Source organism: Micropterus salmoides, unplaced genomic scaffold (genome assembly GCF_014851395.1).
Source record: "Micropterus salmoides isolate LMB-PRFRI ecotype aquatic unplaced genomic scaffold, ASM1485139v1 Ms_hic_scaffold_11, whole genome shotgun sequence".
Taxonomy (NCBI): domain Eukaryota; kingdom Metazoa; phylum Chordata; class Actinopteri; order Centrarchiformes; family Centrarchidae; genus Micropterus; species Micropterus salmoides.
In genome coordinates, this window is record NW_024040152.1 from 6,105,309 (window position 1) to 6,126,769 (window position 21,461).

At 38.9% G+C, this 21,461-nt stretch overlaps 1 protein-coding gene across 1 annotated transcript in view; it reads left to right on the forward strand.

The window, feature by feature from the left end:
• The first annotated feature begins 12,474 nt into the window (after positions 1-12,474).
• Positions 12,475-21,461, forward strand: part of dgkb (diacylglycerol kinase, beta) — an 89,314-nt gene continuing 80,327 nt past the window's right edge. The window contains exons 1-2 of the mRNA XM_038710582.1: positions 12,475-12,823; positions 15,118-15,257. Coding sequence (XP_038566510.1) covers positions 15,188-15,257 — 70 coding nt within the window. The 5' untranslated portion in view covers positions 12,475-12,823; positions 15,118-15,187. The remainder of the gene's footprint in view (positions 12,824-15,117; positions 15,258-21,461) is intronic.

The window sequence follows — 21,461 nt, forward strand, 5'->3', positions numbered from 1 at the left end:
ATTTGCAAAACAAACTTATATTTCAACATACAACAGATTTTCAACAATTGTGACATTTGATAGTAGAAATTGTTTGAAATTTAAAGAATAGGTTCACATTTTTTCAAGTAAATTTTGAAATTATAGTCACATGTATGTATGTACAGTACAGTTTTTGTTCATGTAATTATTCCTTCTCAGAGATTTCTTTCTAATGCCCTTCCAGTGTAAGTGAAGGGGGACAAAATCCATAGTCCCCTTCTGTGCCAAACGAGTCCAGCTGAAATTGATATGAGGCGTCAGTACTCTGAGTTTGTCAAAGCATGTGGGTATTTATAAAATTTACAGTCTTTTTAGAACAAAATTACCCCGGTTTGTCTGTCTTGAGCTGTGGAGGTGGAGGTATGGTGCAATGGATAAGACTATGCCTTTGGTGTGAGAGACCCAGGTTCAATCCACCACTGTGTCCCTGAGCAAGACACTTAACCCCTAATTGCAAGAAGGTGGGTTCAAACCCCCGTTGCCCCGGCCTTTCTGTGTGAAGTTTGCATGTTCTTTCCGTGTCTGCATGGGTTCTCTCCGGGTGCTCCGGCTTCCTCCCACCTCATATTCTCTGCTTTTTAATGATTGGTTATTGAATCGATCCAACAGGATGAGAAGCTGACATATTGATCTCAGTGTAGAGGGATATAGCATTTACCTTTTACATGAAATCCTACTAATAGGCAGTGAGCGAATTTTGCCCGGGGTCTCGTTTAATGGAATGAGGAAATGTCGGTCAAGAAAGACGATCAACGAGGCAGTCAATGAGAATTAGATCTCGCAGGGCACACTCTAATGTAAAAGGGAGGAAAAACAAATCAGACGCTGAATCATTTGTGTGATACATGAAATTGGTTAAGTTGCCCAGTATTATATTAAAACAAAACAAAAAATCTAAAATAGAAAACACAAACCTAATGACATTTTGATGGTTTTTACAGTCTGATAATTTGTTCAAACAAAAAATGCTTTGAATGCCGACCGGGGCGATGCCTGGTGCGCAAGGAAAACATTACTCTATGATGGAGGATGTGAAATCTGGTGATGCACACAACATGCTAGGGAGAAAGAGGCGCTTAGATATTTGGTCCTATTTGAAATACAGTGAGGCAGACAAAAAAACAGAGTGCCTAATTAAATCGGACAGCAAGCAATGTGGTTATAAGATTTCTGGAAAAAACACTACCAACTTGAAGGTTAACCACCCGGGAATTGAGGTGAGTTAATATCCCCTTTGCAATAAAAATGAGAACAAAGTTAACATTCAATTTTTGCAAAAAATGTATCTATATGTGAGATGAGTGAAATAAAGACTAAAATGATAAATATCCCTATTTTAGTTAGAGCTGATTGACCAAAATGCTAATCAGAATTATATTGAGTTAGAAAAGACTAAAATGATGGTTAATGACTAAAACTAGACTAAAATACTTTTGATTTTCTTTTGACTAAAATCAGACTAAAATAGTTAGTAATTAGTCAACTAAAACTGTAGTTTTAGTTTTAGTTTTTACTGTACTGGGCACTATTTTCAGCTGATTAATACACATTTGGTGTTCTATTGAGAATTTACAGGTTTATGTGGATTGGTTCAAAATAAATTGCAGTGGGTGTGTTCATGGTAATGAATGTCCGTACAAACATTCAAACACAATGACTTTACTGATTTTGATGATTCCCTAACTTTTCCTTTGGTGCCACCGTGAGGTTCACATTTGTGCTTTTGAGCGAAATGTGTCACAGTGCGCAAACATGCTAAACTAATACAGGGAACATTGTAGGCCTATTACAATAATATAGTCACTGTGAGTACGCTGCCATGCCAGTATTAGCTTTATGCTCAAGGAGCAATGCGCTCTCATCCCAGTCAAATACTGACGCATTGATACCCCTGGCCACCGGGCAAACGTCGCACCTTTGGGGCCGGTGTTTGGAGTGTAACTGTTTTTCAAAAAATGGGCCAACGATCGGCCCATAAAGCATGGACAGCTGCCCATTGGGTAATTTCTATACTGACATTGAGCTGGCCCAATCATATCTCTAACTAGCCCCCACCCCGTCTGCTCTCTGTTTCTTGCGTTATGGGCCACAAAAAAAACATTCTTCAAAGGAGGCCGCCAAATGACGCGAAAACAGGCCTAACCCTTATGTTTGCTGCCGGGGCTACAGTAGCTTCAACATTAGCTGCAGTACCCTGCGTAGTGCAGGCGCAGGCACTTGAAGGAGTAAAAGAGCTGTGGTGGCCACTGCCAGGCAGAAGAGGAGGCCTGTGATAGCGAAACAGAGTGACAAAGTGACTGTGAGCAGGAGGCGAAGGAGTAGCTCAACCTGTAGGGAGGGAGCAGGGAGTGAGGGTCATTTACAATGGGGATGCTGAGGACATGTAGCCACCACCAAAGACAGAATAATTTGTTGTTTGGTGTGTTGTACTGTACAGCACACTAAGGGGAAAAAGTGCTAATGTTTACATTTGTTATTCCTTTTGTTGTGTTCATCATGTGCAAAGGTTTTTGAGGGGGAGAACCACAAGCAACATTTCTAATAACCATTTTTTGTAGTATTGTTTTGAATTTATCTCATCAGTGTGTAAGACTGTGTTGCAGTGTGTGTTTTCAATAAATGATTTTGAGTGGAGAGCTTAATTTTGACCTGAAAATAGGATGTTTGGGGAATTTGTGTTTAGAGTTTTGAGAAAAAGAGGCATAATTTCAAGAAATGTGTTTAAGCATTCGAGAAAAACTGTAAGGTGTGGTTAATGTTGTGAAATGGTCACGGTTTGGTTAGGTTTACAAAAAGATCATGGTTTGGGATGAAGTAAGTATATTACCTGACATACTGTAAGTCACGTATGTTATATTTTCTAACTTTCAATAAGTCAGCTTTGACTTTTGGTTCTTACCTGATGCAGATGTGTTACACTGGAGTAACTTAACAGCCCAAGGCTTCTCACATGGACGCTGAAGGGTACCTTGTGCATCAAAGACCAGCGTCGGTATTTGATACCATGGGATGAGAACAGGCTGCAAAGAACCACTGTTTCAAAGTACAGCCTCACAGAGCTGCTAGCATGCCTGCAGACTCTTGGTCTTGTTAATAGTTTTTGGACAACAATGGAGCTCTGTGACACAGAGGAACAAGCCATCAGCCTTTGGTTTAGAGGCTGGATTCCCAAAGGATGGGAGTCAGTTTCACCATTCATCATGGGACTGGGACAGGACAAGAAGGTAAGTCTATGGAAATGGGCTTGACAGGAGTCATAGGTCAGTTTTATATAAATATGCAGTTGTAATAATTATAATTAATTACATTTATATAGCACTTTATCATAGATACTCAAAGCGCTACAGAGAAAGAAGACTCATCTCAACCACTACCAATGTGTAACACCCACCTGTGTGATGCACGGCAGCCATTTGTTTTAGAACGCTCACCACACACCCGCTTGAGGTGAGAGGGAAACACAGAGCCAGTTACACTGGGGATGATGATTAGATGACCAGGTGGAGAAAGCCAGGTTGGGAATTTTTGCCAGGACATCAGGAAACCCCCTCTTGGTGATGAGTGCCATGGGATATTTAATGACCACAATGAGTCAGGACCTATAGGTTTAACGTCTCATCCGAAAGAGGAGAATGAATAAATGCTATTTTCAGATTTTTTCATCAGTAATGGGATGGGGCAGGAGTCGTTTTTGTGGGAGTGGGATTGTGGGAGTGTTAATACGATCAATTGATTGTTGGTTTTGGTCTTTTTATTGTATTTGTTGACAATTTGCTGTCCAATGATAAAAAACACAAAAAAGGAATGGAACCAATTCACAGTCAAGGAGAGGATGGCAACATAAATGAAATATTGTTCTCCTTCTTTTTTCCTACACACTGCCATCAGAAAAAGGCAGAAGAATGCAGCTCCTCAGCTGGTCCCCACAGGATGTGAAAGAAAATAATCGCATGTCAGTTCGATATCATCACAGCACTTGTGTTAGTGTAAGAATGTGTTCTGCTCACTGGGTCGAGGACAAATCACATCAGCAGTGGTCAGGAAAACCTGTGAATGCCCGACTGCACCACATCACCAACATCACCTTCAAATGATGTGCTGGCAACTGCTAATTATTGTTTCATTTAGTGGTAGAGCTTTAATATCTTCCAGCCAACGGTAAGAGTCACCACCTTTTGATTTTACATGGTTTGTATTGACTGCAACAGAGGAAATATATCTTGGTCGAAGTAAATTAAGTATTTTTTTATTATTAAGTTTTTGTTACTGTGCACCTGCATAATGTAATATTTTCCCCCACCTTAAAGGTCGCTTATAAGATTGTCTACCATTTCATTCATCCGCATGTTTTAGTTTACTTAGTATCTATTTTCATGGTTTTGGGTTCTGTGTTTCTATAAGCTTTATTTTGATCTTGTCATGTTTATGGTTTTGGGTTTCGTAGCTAAGTTTTGTCTTTTGTTCATTTGCATGTTTAAATTTACTCAGTATATGTCTTGTCTCTTATCTTAGTTCTTAGTCCTGTGCCTTAGTTCATGTCTTAGTGTTTTCTCCTGGTCTGTGTACTTCAGTGTTTTTGCCCATGTATGCTCTGAGTTCTGTTTTATCCTTCAGTCTGTTTCCCTGTTGGTTGTAGTTTATTTGTGTTCTGTGGTCTTCTGATCTGTCATCATAGGCGGAAATCACGGGGGGGACAGGGGGGTCATGCCCCCCCCCCTTAAAAACCATCCAGTGTGCTTGTGTGTCTGACGGGCAACCAATTTAAACCAATTTAAACAACCATTGCTTTGTGTTGTTGGCCAGAAAAATAGTAGTAAGACTTCCCTCTGTGTACACGTATCCTATACAAGTACAATTTTGGTTGTATTATTTAGGTTTATTGCCCCCCCCTACTGTGAGATAAAATTTACGCCCATGTCTGTCATGTCTTATTTTGTTATGGCCCGCTGATCCCTCTGCCTCACTGTCTCTCTGTTTTCCCCTGCTGTCGTTCTGCCTGCCTGTGTCTTGTTAGTCTCATCCCTGTCACCTGTGCTGCTCCCGCCCTGCTCGTTAGTCCCTGATGTATATATGTTTGGTGTTTCTGTTCAGTCTTCGTCCGTCATTGTCGTGTTTAGAGTGTTCTGCCTGATCCTCTGTTTGGACGTTTTACACCCGAATGGCATGTAAGCCAGAGTATTTGTGTTTTTTGGATTAAAACCTGTGCTCCTTCAGTCAACCCTCCAATGTCTTGTGTTTGGGCTCTCTCCTGTTTGCACTTCCTCAAACTCGTGACAGGAAGAAATAGGGGTCTTTCTGAAATATAAGCTAATTATCTATCTGATGTCAGCAGTGTCACTTCCCCCGGTGAATGTAAGTTAAATAGGAAGGAACAGGAAAGCTAACGTCGGGTGTTGTTCACAGTCTGTGGCTCTTGTATCGTGTAGCAGGTTGCTGTCTGGCTCAGTGTGACCGTCTGCTCTGCCTATGATAGAACACTGACGTAACTGCTTCACGCAAGATTTAATTGGCTGTATCGAAATAAGGTACAGTAATCTATGTAGACATGTAACACAACAATATTTCAACAAATTAATGCAGAAGTTGGAGGTGCCATGAAAAAATGTGAATTTTTCCCTTTTGGTTTCTGATTCAAATGTACATCCAGGTATTTTAGTGAGTTGGGTTGGATGTCAAAACAACTCTACTGGGTGCCTTAAATGTAAGCACCACCAGAGCTGAAAAGACAAAGAAAGGAACTCCAGCTGCAGAAACTCAAACTGCAACAGAAATCCCAAATAAAAGCAGTCCCGCCTACACTGTGTGATTGGCAGACCATCTCTGGGAAGTGAAGCACAAAAACACAGCAGCAATGAGTATTTAGCAGCAAAGATAGAAACAATGTAAACTATGTCCTGCAGATTATAAATCAAATTGACATTAATCCTTATTTTGTAATTTTTAAATCTGTTTAATCTGCAGTCTACACATATGGGTATTATCTTTGTAGAAACACTCAAACTAAGTTCACACATCAGCTAAAACATCTTATTTGTCTGTGTGGCTCCTTTTTTCTCCTCTTTTCCTCATTACATGGCAGATGGGAACAAATGTGATTTGCTTCCTCAGTGCCACAGAATGTTCCAGTGACTCATGCTATGATATAGCTCAATGCTCTGCACCAACTGTCTGCAGGGGGATGGAGGGGAGTCCCACGACACACAGACAGGCATGAATGCATAAACGTGGGCACGTGCAAACACACACTACACAGGCACATATGCAAAAATGTCTCTATGATACTCCTGTGTCATAAATTATTTCTGTGTGTTTGTTTCCTCCAGTGGTCTGCATTGCTGTGTAGGCTCAGGTGTCTGAACCAGGGGATGGGGTGGATGATGGACACAAACACCCACATTTACAGAGATATCATCTGAAAAATGGGACATCTCTGAGCAAACAGTTGTTTTTATAGGGCACATGTTCTAAGCATGTAAGGAGTAGGAAAGTTCATAGATAGCAGATCCGCCACAGATATCAGATTAGAAAGACGACAGCTTGTCATAGAGGGCGTGTTTTGCAGCAGCAGCTTGATGTTTCTATGGTGAAAAGTATCAAGAGCTCTTATTATAATGATGTCTATTATTATATATTATTAAGTTATTCACATTATTTGTAGTCTTCACAAACATTCCTTCATTAAACCATGTGATTTTGCCTTGTTTGTTCTAGAAACCATTCTATTCTGACAAATTAATGCAAAAATACATGGTACCATAATGAAACTAAAGAATATAAAATATTATTTCTTCTCTTTCCATTCCTGAGTTTTTTTCTCAAAAGAGAACGCAGGACATGTGATTTACAAGGCAGATATTTATGCCATACTAGACTAAAACATGCCAGTAAATTTGAGTTAGACTTATTTAGAAAGTACCTCAAGCATTGCGACGTTTTGACTTCCTAAGCTTTAACAGTGTTTAGCAGCGTGTTTCCTTCAAAATGTATTTTTAAAAGTAAGGAGTAAGTAAGTTAGTCGTATATATGCATGTAATTTGTGGCGTCTTAGATGTGTAAACATATGTGCTTTCAAAATACTGAGTAAAAAACAATTTTATGGTCATCAGCAGTCTGGAATGAAACCCATTTTTATTAATTAGTACTCCCCTAACGTACTGAGACATTTCGGGAATATGGCAGATGCCTACAGGCTGAAATCAAGTGTTTGTACATTAATGTCAGTCTTTCTTCACCCTTAATGCTCTTTTGCTTCTGCCTTGGGATGTATAATCAGCGAGGGAGACCCAGCTGTCTGTTACCTAGCCAGCATCAGTGTGGCCTCGGCCCCACAGAAAGGAAGACCTGGGGTCAGCCTGTGTAGACGCACAGGACAGGACCTTACGTAATGGTCCCATTATGATACATGGTGTTCTGCACTAGACTCCACACTCAGGCTGCTATTTATAGCACAGAGGGCTAGAAGTGGGGTAGAATTGATATTGGAGTGCAGTCACAGTCAGTGGGGGTCATGGTGGTGACAGCTTTCTTCCTAGTAACGGAGATGTTGATTTGCATAATATATCTACTCTACAACTCATCTGCTTACAGCAGAGGGTTCAGCCAGCAAGATGTAGGATATAAGAAGTAATTAGTGCATTAATATCAGCTGTGTGTATTAAATGGTTAACACTTCTAACAGTCTACGGTCACAGTCTAAAACAAAGTTGCCACAGTGTTATAATCATGCTGTGAAGTAATAATCTCTGACACATTGATGTAAATAATAATATTCTATTAGTTTCTATTGATACTGATTCAGCCTATTTGTTAGCATGAGAAGAAAATTCACCACAGAGACATTAAAATTTTACCAATGGAAAGTCCACAAAAGGTCATTGTGGAGGGCCAAAGTCCCATCCCACAGTTAGAAAAATGTCTGATTCAACCCCTACAGCTTCCATGACATGTTAATTACAATTAATACACCAAAATGATACCTGGAGGGCTGTGGAACTCTATGACCAAATGAGTTTCACAATTTTTCATCTCAGAGCTTAGATCACTGACGCACACTGACACTGCCCCCTTTCAAATAATACAAATGTCTCTGCACATGTAAATATTATTTCTTTTTATTTCATATGCACAAACCTGGCACACTGCACATATTTGTTGTTAATCATTGTTGTTCTTTATTTTTACATTGTCAGTTTATATTTGTTTGCAAATACGCAAAACGTAAATATCTGCGATGTTCTTTCTCTATATTTCTAGATTTTATTTATTTATTTATTTTTCTAGATTTATTTATGTCAACTGTATGTTTGTCTATGTGTAGCACCTTATCACCAAAGCAAATTCCTCTATGTGTAAAACACTACTTGGCAATAAAGCTCCTCCTGATTCCGATTCTGATCACAGTTTTCTTCTGTGACACTATTTTCTAAAGAAAAAATATTTATTGCAATGCATGTTGTCTTCATGCAGACAGTACAAACAACATGGCCATTAACTACTGGCAAAGGACACACTGTCCTGTCCAGTTATGAATGGAGACTTTTTTCACAATATTTAATAAATCGATGGCAAACCATTTTTCCCAGCAGTTATTAAGAGCCTGCTTCAGGCTTGTGTGATCCTCAGAGAAAACAGTCTGTAGACTCAGACCGTTTATAAATAAACTCATTACCGATAAAAACAAAGTGTCAGGTTAATGTACAACTCCATAGTTCAGCTAGACCACAAATCTGCTGTGGCCTCAAACGTATGTATTTTTTGCATTTCTGCCTCAACTGCTGCTCGACAGTTAGTGTTAGTATATCACATTAGAGCTGGCAGCACAACATCAAGAACAGTTACGGGAAGGCATTTGTCTTGCAAAGCAATAATCCCTTGTGTTACGGTGTTGACCATATCTTTGGCTAACTGAGGAAACAGGATCTAGCCTTTGCAGACTTTTTTAATGCTGAATTTTCGGGGAGGGTGATTTTCAGCTGAGTTTTCCTGGTCTGTTCTGGTCTGTTCTCAGTGGTTGTACTAATTTGCGGTGTTCATTTTGCTTGTAAAGTAACGTTGGTTGTTTTGACAGTCATCGTTGTCTTTGAATCCAGTTCCATCACTGGGTTTCTGTTGCTCTGACACATGCTGGGTATCCAGAAAACAAATCTATAATTAAATTAGTTAAACTGACCCAGCTGGCCATACATTTCACTCTATTTATGTAGACAATAGGATTAGATTTGACTTTTCATTGATTCAAAGTGTGATGCAGTCACTCACCAGGGAAGCTACTCAAACCTGCCTACAGTATGTCTGACCTACATGCGTAATGACCTCAAGAGATCTCACGATGATGCAGGTCTGATGCGTCATCTGCATGTAAAACACAACAGAACAAAACAGCAGAGAGGTATTTGAGCGTAGTCACAATAATCAAGAACTAGATGTGGTTGACTAAATTAGAAATGTCTCTAAAACAAAACCCTCAGAAATACAGAAGGCTTTCAGTTCATTTACAGTACTTATTAATATCTCACGTGACATGTGTCTGAGGGTTATGTGTTATTACCTAAATGTTGAACTGTAATACATGGGAAAATGATTTAATGTGCAAAGGTGATACGGAACTTGAAACATACTATGAGTATTCAGATTGTATTTATCATTGTAGGAAATACATTTATACTGACCAATCTCAGTGAAAGGTATATGTGTCCATGTTTAGGTCGTTTAACAATCCATTTTATTCTCTTTTTTTAATAAAAGGAGATATATTTACTGAATTTTTTTATTTTTATACATTTATTTGATGTCATTCAATACAGAATTAATCAATTGTTAATTAATTAATTAATCCTGGATGTGGATGGAGTTTGCTCACTTGTCATGAATAAGTGGACCCTGAGATTGTTTCCAATGTCAAAAATGAACATGCACACTAGTAAATGTTTTTATAATAACAATAGATCACGTGACAAAGTAATACAAGAGGGATCACTCGTAATAAGAAACCCACAGAGAATTATCACCCCAGATCTGCAGTTTCACAGAGCATTTTAGCTTCTTTTCGGCTCATTGTTTTGGTTTTACAGGCTGCAGCTTTCTTGTTTTGGTTCATGCTCACTGCTCTCATCACCACTGTTTCCAGCTGCAACAGACAGTTCCAGATAAACCCACTGCACCAACACCAAACAGCAGACAGACGTGGTTAGCAACTGGCTGGTGAACACAGTGAAGCATTTAGAAACTAACGAAACTTATTGGGAGTTATTGGACACAAACCAGAGCTAAAAGACAACTTTATAAGACGGTTATATCCCAGTAATGTAGAATTCCCACATTTATTTGAATGTAATCCATATATTCTGCAGTGGATGTCGAGCATATAATGAAAGAGTCCAGATGTTTGCTGCCTGTCACTCTGAGGAGCAAATACCCTATGTAAAGAACATGTCAATACTGCAACTGCCTCTCTGGCACAAATACAAACTACCACATGACCTACACAGACAGCCTGGAGGCAGCACTAAAACACAAATGTTATTGGCACACTGGTCAGCCACCCCCCCACACACTGCCCATAACTGGGTCATTGTTCAGCGATCTTTCATGAAACTCAATACATGCTTGTGGGTCAGATTAAATAGTGGTTCCTGTAGGCAGAAGGCTACATAAAAGATTCAAGCAATGCAAATGTTATCTAACGGTGGGCTGGTAAAGGAACTGAAGAAATTAGGTTTGTTCCAGGAAGCAGCATGCTTATAGCTAAGGCCTTTTTATCCTTACAGCCTTCACTGAAAAGCAGAACAGCAGGACAGAAATTGTTATCGAGTAACCTTTTTGTCTCCTGCAGAAGGGGTTTTGCTGTGAACATATGCACTACAAAGCTACTGCACAGAAGCTCCTCTATTGTAGCTGGAGGTTAAGTGTCTGGCTCATGATCCTCTAGACAGTAGTTGTTGAAGAGAAGAGAATGTTACTGATTAATTTTTTCCGAAAAACAACCAAACGTGTTCTTCAAATGATTAATCTCCATAAAAACTATAGCTTTAAGCTAGGCTTAAACAGCTTCCAATGTCCCATGTTTACGGCATAAACACCAGTGCCTTTAGATTTGTTCGGACAACATCTTATAGGACCTAGTTCATAAAATGCATACTGAATCATATGTATAGTTAGGTTTAGGCACAAAGGCTTTTGATTTAGATTTTGGCAAAATGTTAATAAAGTAAACATGTCAAGTCTTATGCTTCTGGAATTCTCTTATTCTCCTTTGTTTTATTTCTTTGCCATGCACTTTCTTAGCCTGCATGATCATTCAGTGCTAACTAGAAATATTTCCCACATCTCATGTGCTAATGCTGTGGCTCCGACCCCTGACTTCATTACCATTGATTGCTTCCAGTGAGGCCACCTAAGAAACCAAGCACCCATGATTCTCTCTGGATAAGAGTTTCAGCTAAATGCTGTTTGGAATATTAATGATAGATGAACACATTTAGCCTCAAGCGTCATCTTAATTTAAAACATAATTATACAAAAGAAAACATTATTTTAAACTTTGAGGTTTTACTATTTTAAAATAATGATCACCTTTCTACAGTTAGGCCAAATTAACATCCCACAGAGTGGAATACACAGTTTGAAAATCCTCCTCTACCCCTGAGGACTTACAGCCATATTGACAATAGCACACCATGCGATTTATGTCCAATACCAATGTTGCCAGATTTATGTCCAATGCCGGAAAGTAATGTGCCTTTTATGTAGTGAGGTACGGAGGTCGGGTGTTGGATGGGGGTGTGAGACATCTGACTGTAATTTTTGCATCTATAAAATTTGACACATTGCACTGTGGGACTTTTCCAGAAAGTACTTTTTTCATGCCAGTTTTTGTAATGCATAAATTTCACACTTGAACACTCAAATATAGCTCACTAAAAAGTAAATAGAGAGTGCTTTTTGACACACATATATAATAAATATCCACAGACATGTTTGCAAATTATTTTAATGAGAATGTACAGTGTATTATTGAGTGTGCATTCCCTTAATGAATGCTTTCATGTCTTCTTTAATTCACCCCCTCTCTCTATTTGTCCCAATTCCTCATCTTTTGTTCTTCTTCTTCGTTGTCCTTCAACCCCCACCATCTCCTCCCTTCATCTTTCTCTTTTTCCTGCCTTCTGCTTTTCAGCCCTCTTGAGAGGATATCCCACATGTTGCTGCTCTCACCCCCCACTGTGTTGAATACTAATGCGGCCGGCTGATGCGTGCCACAGTGACCGGAGTAGAGATGGCTTAAAGGGGGAGGGAAGTGGGGAGTAGTGGAGAGAGAGATGGGAAAGACAGAGAGAAAGCAGGAGAGCATAGAACCTCAGGGTGTTTTTAGTAGAGGGAGAGGAAGGCGAGGACCTGAGCATTTGAGGGGAGGGATGGAGGGATATGACGTGAGCGAGCGGGAGTATGGAAACTGATCATTGCAGGCAGAGCAGCATTGGTGTGCTCCCTCCCTCTCCCTCTTTCTCTGTCACCACTCCACATCCCCGGTGATGCTGCTCTGTCCAGACACCGACGGAGAAAAACAAATACTACGCCGTGCACATACTCGTACACTGACATGCAGCAGAGAGGGCTGCTGCTCCTTCGTCTTCCCTCTTTCATACACAGATACACACTCTCACACTCCATCTCATTACAAACGCCCACTCTTGACAGAAGACCCAGAGGAGGATACGGCAGGAATGTGACTGAGGAGCTTCAGCTGAAAACATCTGCCTGGAGCCTTAGCCTCTGTTAGTGGTTGACTCCAGCTCTGCAGCAGGTGAGTGGCATGTTGATATCACATCTCATTCATTGTGCTGCATGTCGCAGTGGCCACCACCTACTGTATCTATGTGTCATGGAATCATTGGTGTCATCAGCTAAGATCTTCTGTCAGTGTGGTGGAACACATGGATCCACTCTGAACGTCCTCACTGCACCACTGGAGGACAATGAAGCCGACTTGATAACATTTGTTGAAATGGATTTTGATTGTTAAAAGGATGCCAGCCGAGTCTCCTGTGAGGATTGCGCTGTAGTTAGGCAACACGGGAAAGAGAGAGAGCATGATTGCAGTGCAGTGCACAGCAGGAATGTACTGCACACATCAGGACTATATTAAAGATGGTATCACTGTGTTGGAATTAGATGCACAGGAGATTTAAGATAAATAAGATTCTCCCTCAGCTTTTTTGCTGTCTGTGTGAAACACTAAATAAGACATTGCAGAGCATTTTCTAGTTTCAGCTCCAGCGGCAGATCAAAGTTTATGCGAGGGAGGCTGATTCCCACGCACACATCGCGTTAACACAGAAATACTGGTGGCTGCACATTGTGTTGACTGTTGCTTTCCCTTTTTTGTGTAGTCCATGTAATAATAATGATTCTCTCTTAATAATTTATATAACTTTTGTTTCTTTCCTTTGAGGTAAGATGTGGTACCGCATGCACATGTATTCCCGCATGGATGCACTCACACACTTGCATGAACACAGGCACACGCAGAGTCCAAACCAAATGAGATACATTTATACCTCACCAAAAAGCACAAGAATGTATGTTATTTATACACACGCATTCCTCCTACACGTGAATGAATATGTCCACTTGTTGATCCACAGTTTCAGTGCCAAGTAATTGGGGCAAATGCTTCACTGGCAATGTAACACGCTTAGGCACATACAAACATACATACACATACACACACACACACACGCCTACACAGATGTGGCAGCCACCTACACAAATACTCAATTACAATTACACCCTCATTCTACAAAAACAAGAGAGAATGGAAAGTACAGGAAGTAACAGGAGAGCCGTGATGTACTAATCAGTGCACCTCTGACAATGAGATATGATTGTGTTGAACTGATAAATAAACTGGATAATGCAAAATATAAGTTTGACACTTGGCTTTTATCAAATGAAAAATATCCGTGAGGCATGTTTTCCACCCTCTGATATGATGGAGGTTCCTCCTGCACCACAGTTACACAACACAAACCTTGTCTAAAACACTTTAGACAAAAATTCTATTCTAGCAGAATAACTGATGGCTTCCAATTTACCTTCAATGAAACATTAGATATTGGAATAAAATATAAGTACCAGCCTACAAAAACCGACTTAGCTTGAACTCAATTGTGTTGTCATCATAGCAACTGGTCGGGCTGATGCAAGGTCATTTAATAAGCAGCACTAACACAGCTCTGAATGCTTTTAACACCAAAATTAGGCTTTTTTCATCCCGGGACCGTTCCACTTCTCTTCCCCTTGTTGCAAGCATGCCATGACGCTTCACTTCAAGCCAAACAGTAGAGCTGACAGGTTTTTGTTTTGTTGTATGAATAATCTGGATGTTGCAAGTGTTACAGTACAAGAAAAAGAACCTCGAACTTCAAAAACCAAAAGTGAATGACATGATGGGTACATTTGTACATGACATTTGTATTGTGAAATTATGATGCTTACTGCAGGTCCTGGGTTTAATTCTCACTGGGGCAAGCTGGGACTTTCTTTTACATTCTAAATAATTTATAATGAATAGTTTTTGTTAACAGTTGTTTCTATCTATAAAACCTCAATATTCTGATTATGGTGGATTCTCAACTCTGGGTTTATCCTGCACTGGCTGACAAACATGAATGTCAATACCTGAAATGTCAAGTCCTGCTAACAACGTTGAAAAACATAGCAATCAGGAGACAAAGGGACATTTTGGCTGTCGGCGTTGAGATGACAGCTGCAGAAAGAAAAACAGGCAAGAAAACAGGGAAATATGACAAGACCAAAATATTAGTGTTATGGGAATTGAGACAAAATACCGTTTTGATATATCTGTATGTATTGATGTATCTACAGCATTTCTGACCTTTCACAATGCAGAATCAACCATTTGGTTTGGCCGCAGCCTCTAATTGCAAACAGGCGTCTCCAGCTCTGTGTCCAAATCAGCCACATATTTGGTTGCATTTAACCTGCTTTGCCATTTTTAATTGTCATTATAAAAAGAGATAAGTGCGGCAGTTAATGGGCCAGGTGATATATCTGATATCTGATGTTGTTTTCCAGCGTGTGACGCCCTGCTGTGTGTTGCTGCCCGGGGAATGCTCAGCGGGCACAGAGACCAGGTCTAAACACAATGAGCAGCCAGGACAAATGGGTCACACTGACCCCAGCCGAGTTTGCCCTGCTACAAGAATACACTCAGTGTGAGTAGAATATAGGTACTCTCTGTCTGTGTCTGACTGTGATAAGTAACTGTGATAACTGTAGTTGTCTCTTTGTATTTGTATGATCCTATTCCTCTAGAACAGTCATTTTCCAGGTGACGTACAGTATGACACTCTCAGGCAGCCATTTGAGGTACTCAAGTCAACAGTTGCTGCGAAGATTATTTAACTGTTCATTTAATTTTCAATTCGTCAACATGTGCATCTGAGAACAGAATAGATATGCTTAATTTCCACGATGTGTTTGATTAGGAATGGAGCCTTTTACTTCTGAAAAAATGTGAAAGATTATGTGTTTAGATTGTTAGTATCTTTGCTAGCTAATCAGTTTATTCTGGATATCTACGTTATTAAAATTAATAAATTAATTAATAATGGATCAAATGACTGTAATGAGTGTAATTTGAAAGGGGTCGCTTGTACTGACAAACCCATGGAGATTCATCAGAATCTTCAGTTCCTCTTTGCTCTAGCGTCTGCCAGCTCATTATTTTGGTTTGGTCAAGTTTTATAGATACATAACAGATATGCAAGTGTTTAGTGTTAGTGATGTAAGAGTAAGAGAAACATCTTACTGGCTGGAAGGATTTTGATTGCTAACCATCCAGTCTTATGAACTTGCAGCTATTTATGAACAGGTGATCGAGTTGAAAGCTTAAAAAATTTATGACAAGCTTTGTGCAGTCAAGAGAGTTTATTGAATCTGAGTTGGAACCCTGATACGATGAACCTTATGGAAAATCGATTAGACTACAAAAATGTTCTTGCATGAGACCTGTTCTGTATTTTGCTTTGTTGATTCTTTCACTGCGTTTCATTTCATTTATTAGGATCCCCATTAGCTGTAGCCGAAGCCTTCCTGGGGTCCACACAGACACAAAACTCTATACAGTATAGTACACAATTACAGAAAATCACACCAATACTACAAAGACAATACAACCATACACAAACGCGATACAACACACTATATAACCCAGCTCACATCAGCAAAAATCAGTCAACTGAACAAACAGATGAAAAAGAAAATAATAAAATCTATTATCTAGACAGTACGTTGCACTACATAGAGTCTAGATACTACCTAAAAGTCCTTGGATGAGGAAGATTTAGATGTTGTTTAAATAACATTTTAAAGCAATTTTTACTGTTCTCCTGAATAATATGCTCAGGCAGAGTGTTCCATGCAACCATGGCTCTATACATTACAGTGTTCTTCATCATACTGGTTTCCGCTTTGGGTAGTATAAATCTACCCTCAGTAGTGTGCCTGGTATAATTGTTATCTGAGCTCCAACATAGCTGTCTATGTAATACACTTGGTAATTTAGTAACTGAAATCTTTTTTATAAAATAAAGCAATGCAGCAGTACATCTATCTTTTACCTTTAACTAGGTTAAACAGCTATACATTGTATTTACATTAGTTCTATATGAGCATCAAAGTGTCCAATGTGCTGCTTTATTCTGAGCAACTTGCAACTTTTTTTTTCTGAGTTATGGAAGCACAATTCACATCAGATAATTTGCTACTGTTTTCATTGCTGCTTGCTACCTTTTTTGGTTGCCATCATTGTTGGGGTCATGGATCGAAAACATTCACTGTGAAAGAGGTGCAATTGTAAGTGACTTTTCATCAGCAGATAAAAGAGATATTCAGGATTAGACATAGCTATGCTTCCTTTTACTGGATTCTCCATGTGAAGTTGTGTTGTCCTTGTACCATTCACCAAGGTGTTTTGTTACTAGACAAGCAATTCCAGTTCTCATAACTTTATCACAGTTGGAGCAAAAAAACACTATATAGTCAATCTTCCTTTAAAAAATAGCATTTCATGAAATACATTTTTTTGTTCGCAACGACAGCATGTAGGCAGGGGGAAACTGCAAGGCGTAACAGCATCAAAGGTACCTGTCAACACTTCCAAAGCGGTCATATTAAAGTAAATGAAGGTGGAAAAAGTGTTTTATTAAGTGTTTAGGAGATGCATATATTACTAATTGGTAACAGCTGGACACAGTGACTCCACAGAGAAGTTCTGTCCTTATCATGAAGTTGGCAGATTTGCTAAGGGCACAGTTTCTCTATGATACACTGAGATGAAATTCATATCAATCTATCTATCCAACTCTTGGTAAGAAAGCAAAACATCATGTATTTTCCAAAATATTCTCCTTATTATGTGCTTGTGTAGTTTCCCCCTGTTCACAAGGCTTTGAGTGTATTGACCTTAAATTTTCACTTCATTAGTTTTTGGAAATTGGAATGAGTAGGACTTTTTGTTTTCATATCTTCGGTAATCCTCCTCACACATTGACAGAAGTCCCTGCACACCAAGACATACACAAATTCTCGCTGATAGCATCAAACCACCGAGTTAACAATAACAAGTGTTCCTCTGTTTGCTGTTAACTGCAGTATGATTCAAATCACTGTGGTTAATCTCAAGTATTCCTTTTTCTAATGACAACATTTTGAAGTTGTAATTGTCGACTGTATGTTCTTCTTGCTGATGTAGGAAGCTCAAGCTGCTCAAGCATTTAATCTGTGTGGTGCCGTTTTAGCTCTGAATGATTCAATCACAACCCAACAAATGGCTCCCCTGCTCACCAGACTGTGCTCTGGATGCCTGGAGTTTATGTTACGCTCCAAGATGTTGACACATTTCATCATTTGAAATGGTACCAGGGATGGAAAATATGACGATACCTGGCAGGCTAACTGCGGGATGTTGTGCACCACCCACACATAGTTTTGGACTTTGAAAGTCACAGTAAATCGTTTGTAGGAAGACAAACAATGGCCTAACTACGGACAAGAAATAGTTGTTAGGTGTCCAACTTTTTTAGATCCTAAGTGCTTTTTGCATCAGCTGTCCTTGTGGGATATATTTTCAGAGCTATTTTTAGTGTCAAACATGACATCTTCGAGGCATTCCAACCACAAAGTACCAAGTATGAATCTAAATAATTAATTCATTTTACCCAGGATCTCTTGTACCAGTGTTTCACTTGGCAATGACATTTCTCTTTTTAATTGCTCTGTGCCTGGTGACAACGTTGTGCCTTTCTCTGAGGAACTAAATATCTCCGACATATTCTACACTCAAGATCCAATCAGATTTTCCATGTTTTGTAAATATTTGCATTGTGGGTGGCAAAGGAGTTTGATGAATCAAACAAGAAAACGTTTTTAGAAAATGTTTCAGCTTGAAATGAAAATTGTGTGGGAATAAAAGGCACAGAGCTTAGAAAAAAAAAAGCAGCAACAGAAAACTAAAGATTCTTAGTGTGTGTGCATGTCTTTGTGCAGGCGTGTGTGCACGCTAGACAGATTTGGATAATCATGTTTCAACGAGCTCTGGGCGACTCTTTGTGCGCTGTGAAGCTACAGGTTATAAAATATCCTATTCTCTGAGTCGCAACAATAGGCATCACATCGCCTCACCTTCTCTCCTCATCTCTCCCTTCCTTCTCATTAAAGTGAGCTGTGCACACTTTCATAACATTTTAATAGCTGTGTGCCGAGTCAAGCACCTAAGATCTGACTCACTACAATTAGATTTTCTCTTAATGTGATATAATTGTTGCAGAGTGCAAAAGGGAAATTATTTTACTTTTCATGGTAAAGAAGGTCTTCAGTGTGTATATGATCCTAAAAATTATGAGCCTTGTCCTCTGATTACTGTGTGCCACACAATGGTTTATGTAATTCAGTAGTGCCTGCTGAATGTGACAGGGAATCATTGGCTACATAATCACTCTGCTCTGTAATGGTTTTGTGTAGACGCTGTTCTAATAAAGATGGTCAATAATGATGACACAGACACTGTCCAATGTGAGGCATTTATTTCTGGTCACTGTTGGTAAAATGCACCACGATAGATCCAAAGCCATTAGTGCAGGAGGTGACAAAATGTTACAACCAACAAAAAGCTTTTGAGGAGCTCAAATGCTTATCCAAATAGGTCCTGAATATCATCCATTATTAACTTATAGGGCTGAGATAGGGCTGTAATTTTATTTTAAAACATTAATAATAATATTAATTATAACATTATCAACAGAATGTGAATTAGTTCAGCTCTGACATCATGTCAAAGACGTCTATGTATTGTGTTGCAGAGATATCTACTGAAGTTAGCATGCTAACAAGCTAGCCCTGACCTGTCCTTTGATCTAATAAATTAACATAATAAACTCAAAATGCCAAGAAAGGTAATTTTCTTACACCTATCCAAAAAATACAACCGTACCTTCTGAATTCAGGTTTCTGTCTTTTACTGAACTAATACTAGTTTACTTTGCCTTGTTAAATTATTGTAAATAAACACTTCATTCAAACTCAAAATTAACCAAATAAAACCCACCAAAACTGTTGTGGTTAGTCTTTCATCTGTTCCAATAATCACCAACGCTTGTGTGAAATTGGACAGGTGGCCAAACTCTTGCAATTCTTACCCATTACACCTTTAACGTGTTTATTCCACAAAAGTAGATGTTAAAGCTCATGACTAACTGCTGGAACTAGAGACACAAATCTGTTTAAGTATGATATGTTTCGTATATTTGCATGAGAAGAGGTAAGAGACAATGTAGCTAATAGGAAGCACTAATTTAAACAAGCATTTTAATGTAATTTGTGATAAGCAGGGTCTAAGCTTGGAGATGAACCAGGCCCTCCAATGCTTGTGAGAAAATGGTACTTCTAATTAACTTCTGCAACATTAGAACTTGGTATCTGTGGCGCAGCAAATTGATTTAACAGTAGGGCTCATAAACGCTCTGCAGCATGCAGTAATTATCACAGCAAATCTCTATCTGATCAAGTTATTTTCGTCTATAACTGAGTGCTAAAATTACTCGCTATTTTCTTAAAAGAAGTGAAAAAAATTCACCAATGTTGTTAGACTATTTCAACCTGTTTTCGGGTCTTTTTTCAAGAACATAACACTATATAGAGAATATATTAGATCATTCTTGAAACAAGCTGATTTGTATTTATTGATTTCACTGAGGCTATAATAAATATTTTTATATTAACAATGGATCACATAACTACTTGTACTGGATGAAACAAATATTGCTCATAGTGATGAATCCACAGATGATTATCACCATTGCTGTTCCCCTCAGCTCTGTGTAGCTAAGTAGTGTCTTTGCTGGAGCAAATGCAAAAACATAGCCGAAAAGAATATTAATATGAAATATTAATGAATATTGGATTTATATTTGCCAGGTGGTCAGAAAAACAACTCCAAATGAATGCTAATGTTTTGTATCTACTGGATGTGTAGCAACTGTTTGCTTAAAGGTTTGTCATATCGACTTAATTTTATATGTCAAGGCTGTGTTTACAGCTCTGTTTCTGTTTCCCAAAGTCGCCAAACGCTGGTCAGAAAATGCAGATTAAAATGCAGTTTAACTTTGGTTATTTTAGTAAGCTAGTCTTAGGTTATAGCTGCCCCAAATAACAAAATCTATTGTAGATATGAATAATAGTGCAGGGTGCGAATTATACAGTGACAACCGGGAGAGAGAGGGGGGGGGGTTCATCAGTTCATTGGTGCCCCAACTTTTGTAGTCAGAGGTCACTATTGTACAGTAAAACTGCCAGCAGGTCAGACACACAACAGCAGTCCATCAGGACCGCTCAAAACAGACCCACACAATGTTGAACCAGAAACAAAGACAATATCATAAAATATTGTATTGTATCTGTATTATCATATCTAATTCCTAATTCTTATCATTTGAACTTTTAAGTTTCAACTTTTTTTAGCAAATATCTCCAGTCTTCTTGCTCATGTTGACTGTGAATAAAATGTAAACTGTTTTTCAATAAAACAGTTGTCATGCACTGTTGGGGAATTGGGAATTTTTGTTCTCTGTAAATAAATATTTTGCTTATTGAAGAAAGACTCGTATGATGAAATACTTAAATGAAATAATAAACTTTATATTGATCAAAATGTGTATCTACAATAACTAATCCTCAGTTTCACTGCTCATGCCTAAGCACCTGTGTTGGCTAACAGTTAAATATGAAATGATCTAGCCTAATGGTAATGAAATGACAGGATGGGCTCTCAGATAGGAAACATCAAACTGCTTATTTAAAGTTAAATAAATGCTAATTACAAAACTCTGAAGGTAGAAAAGATAAATGTATTAAAGCAGCTA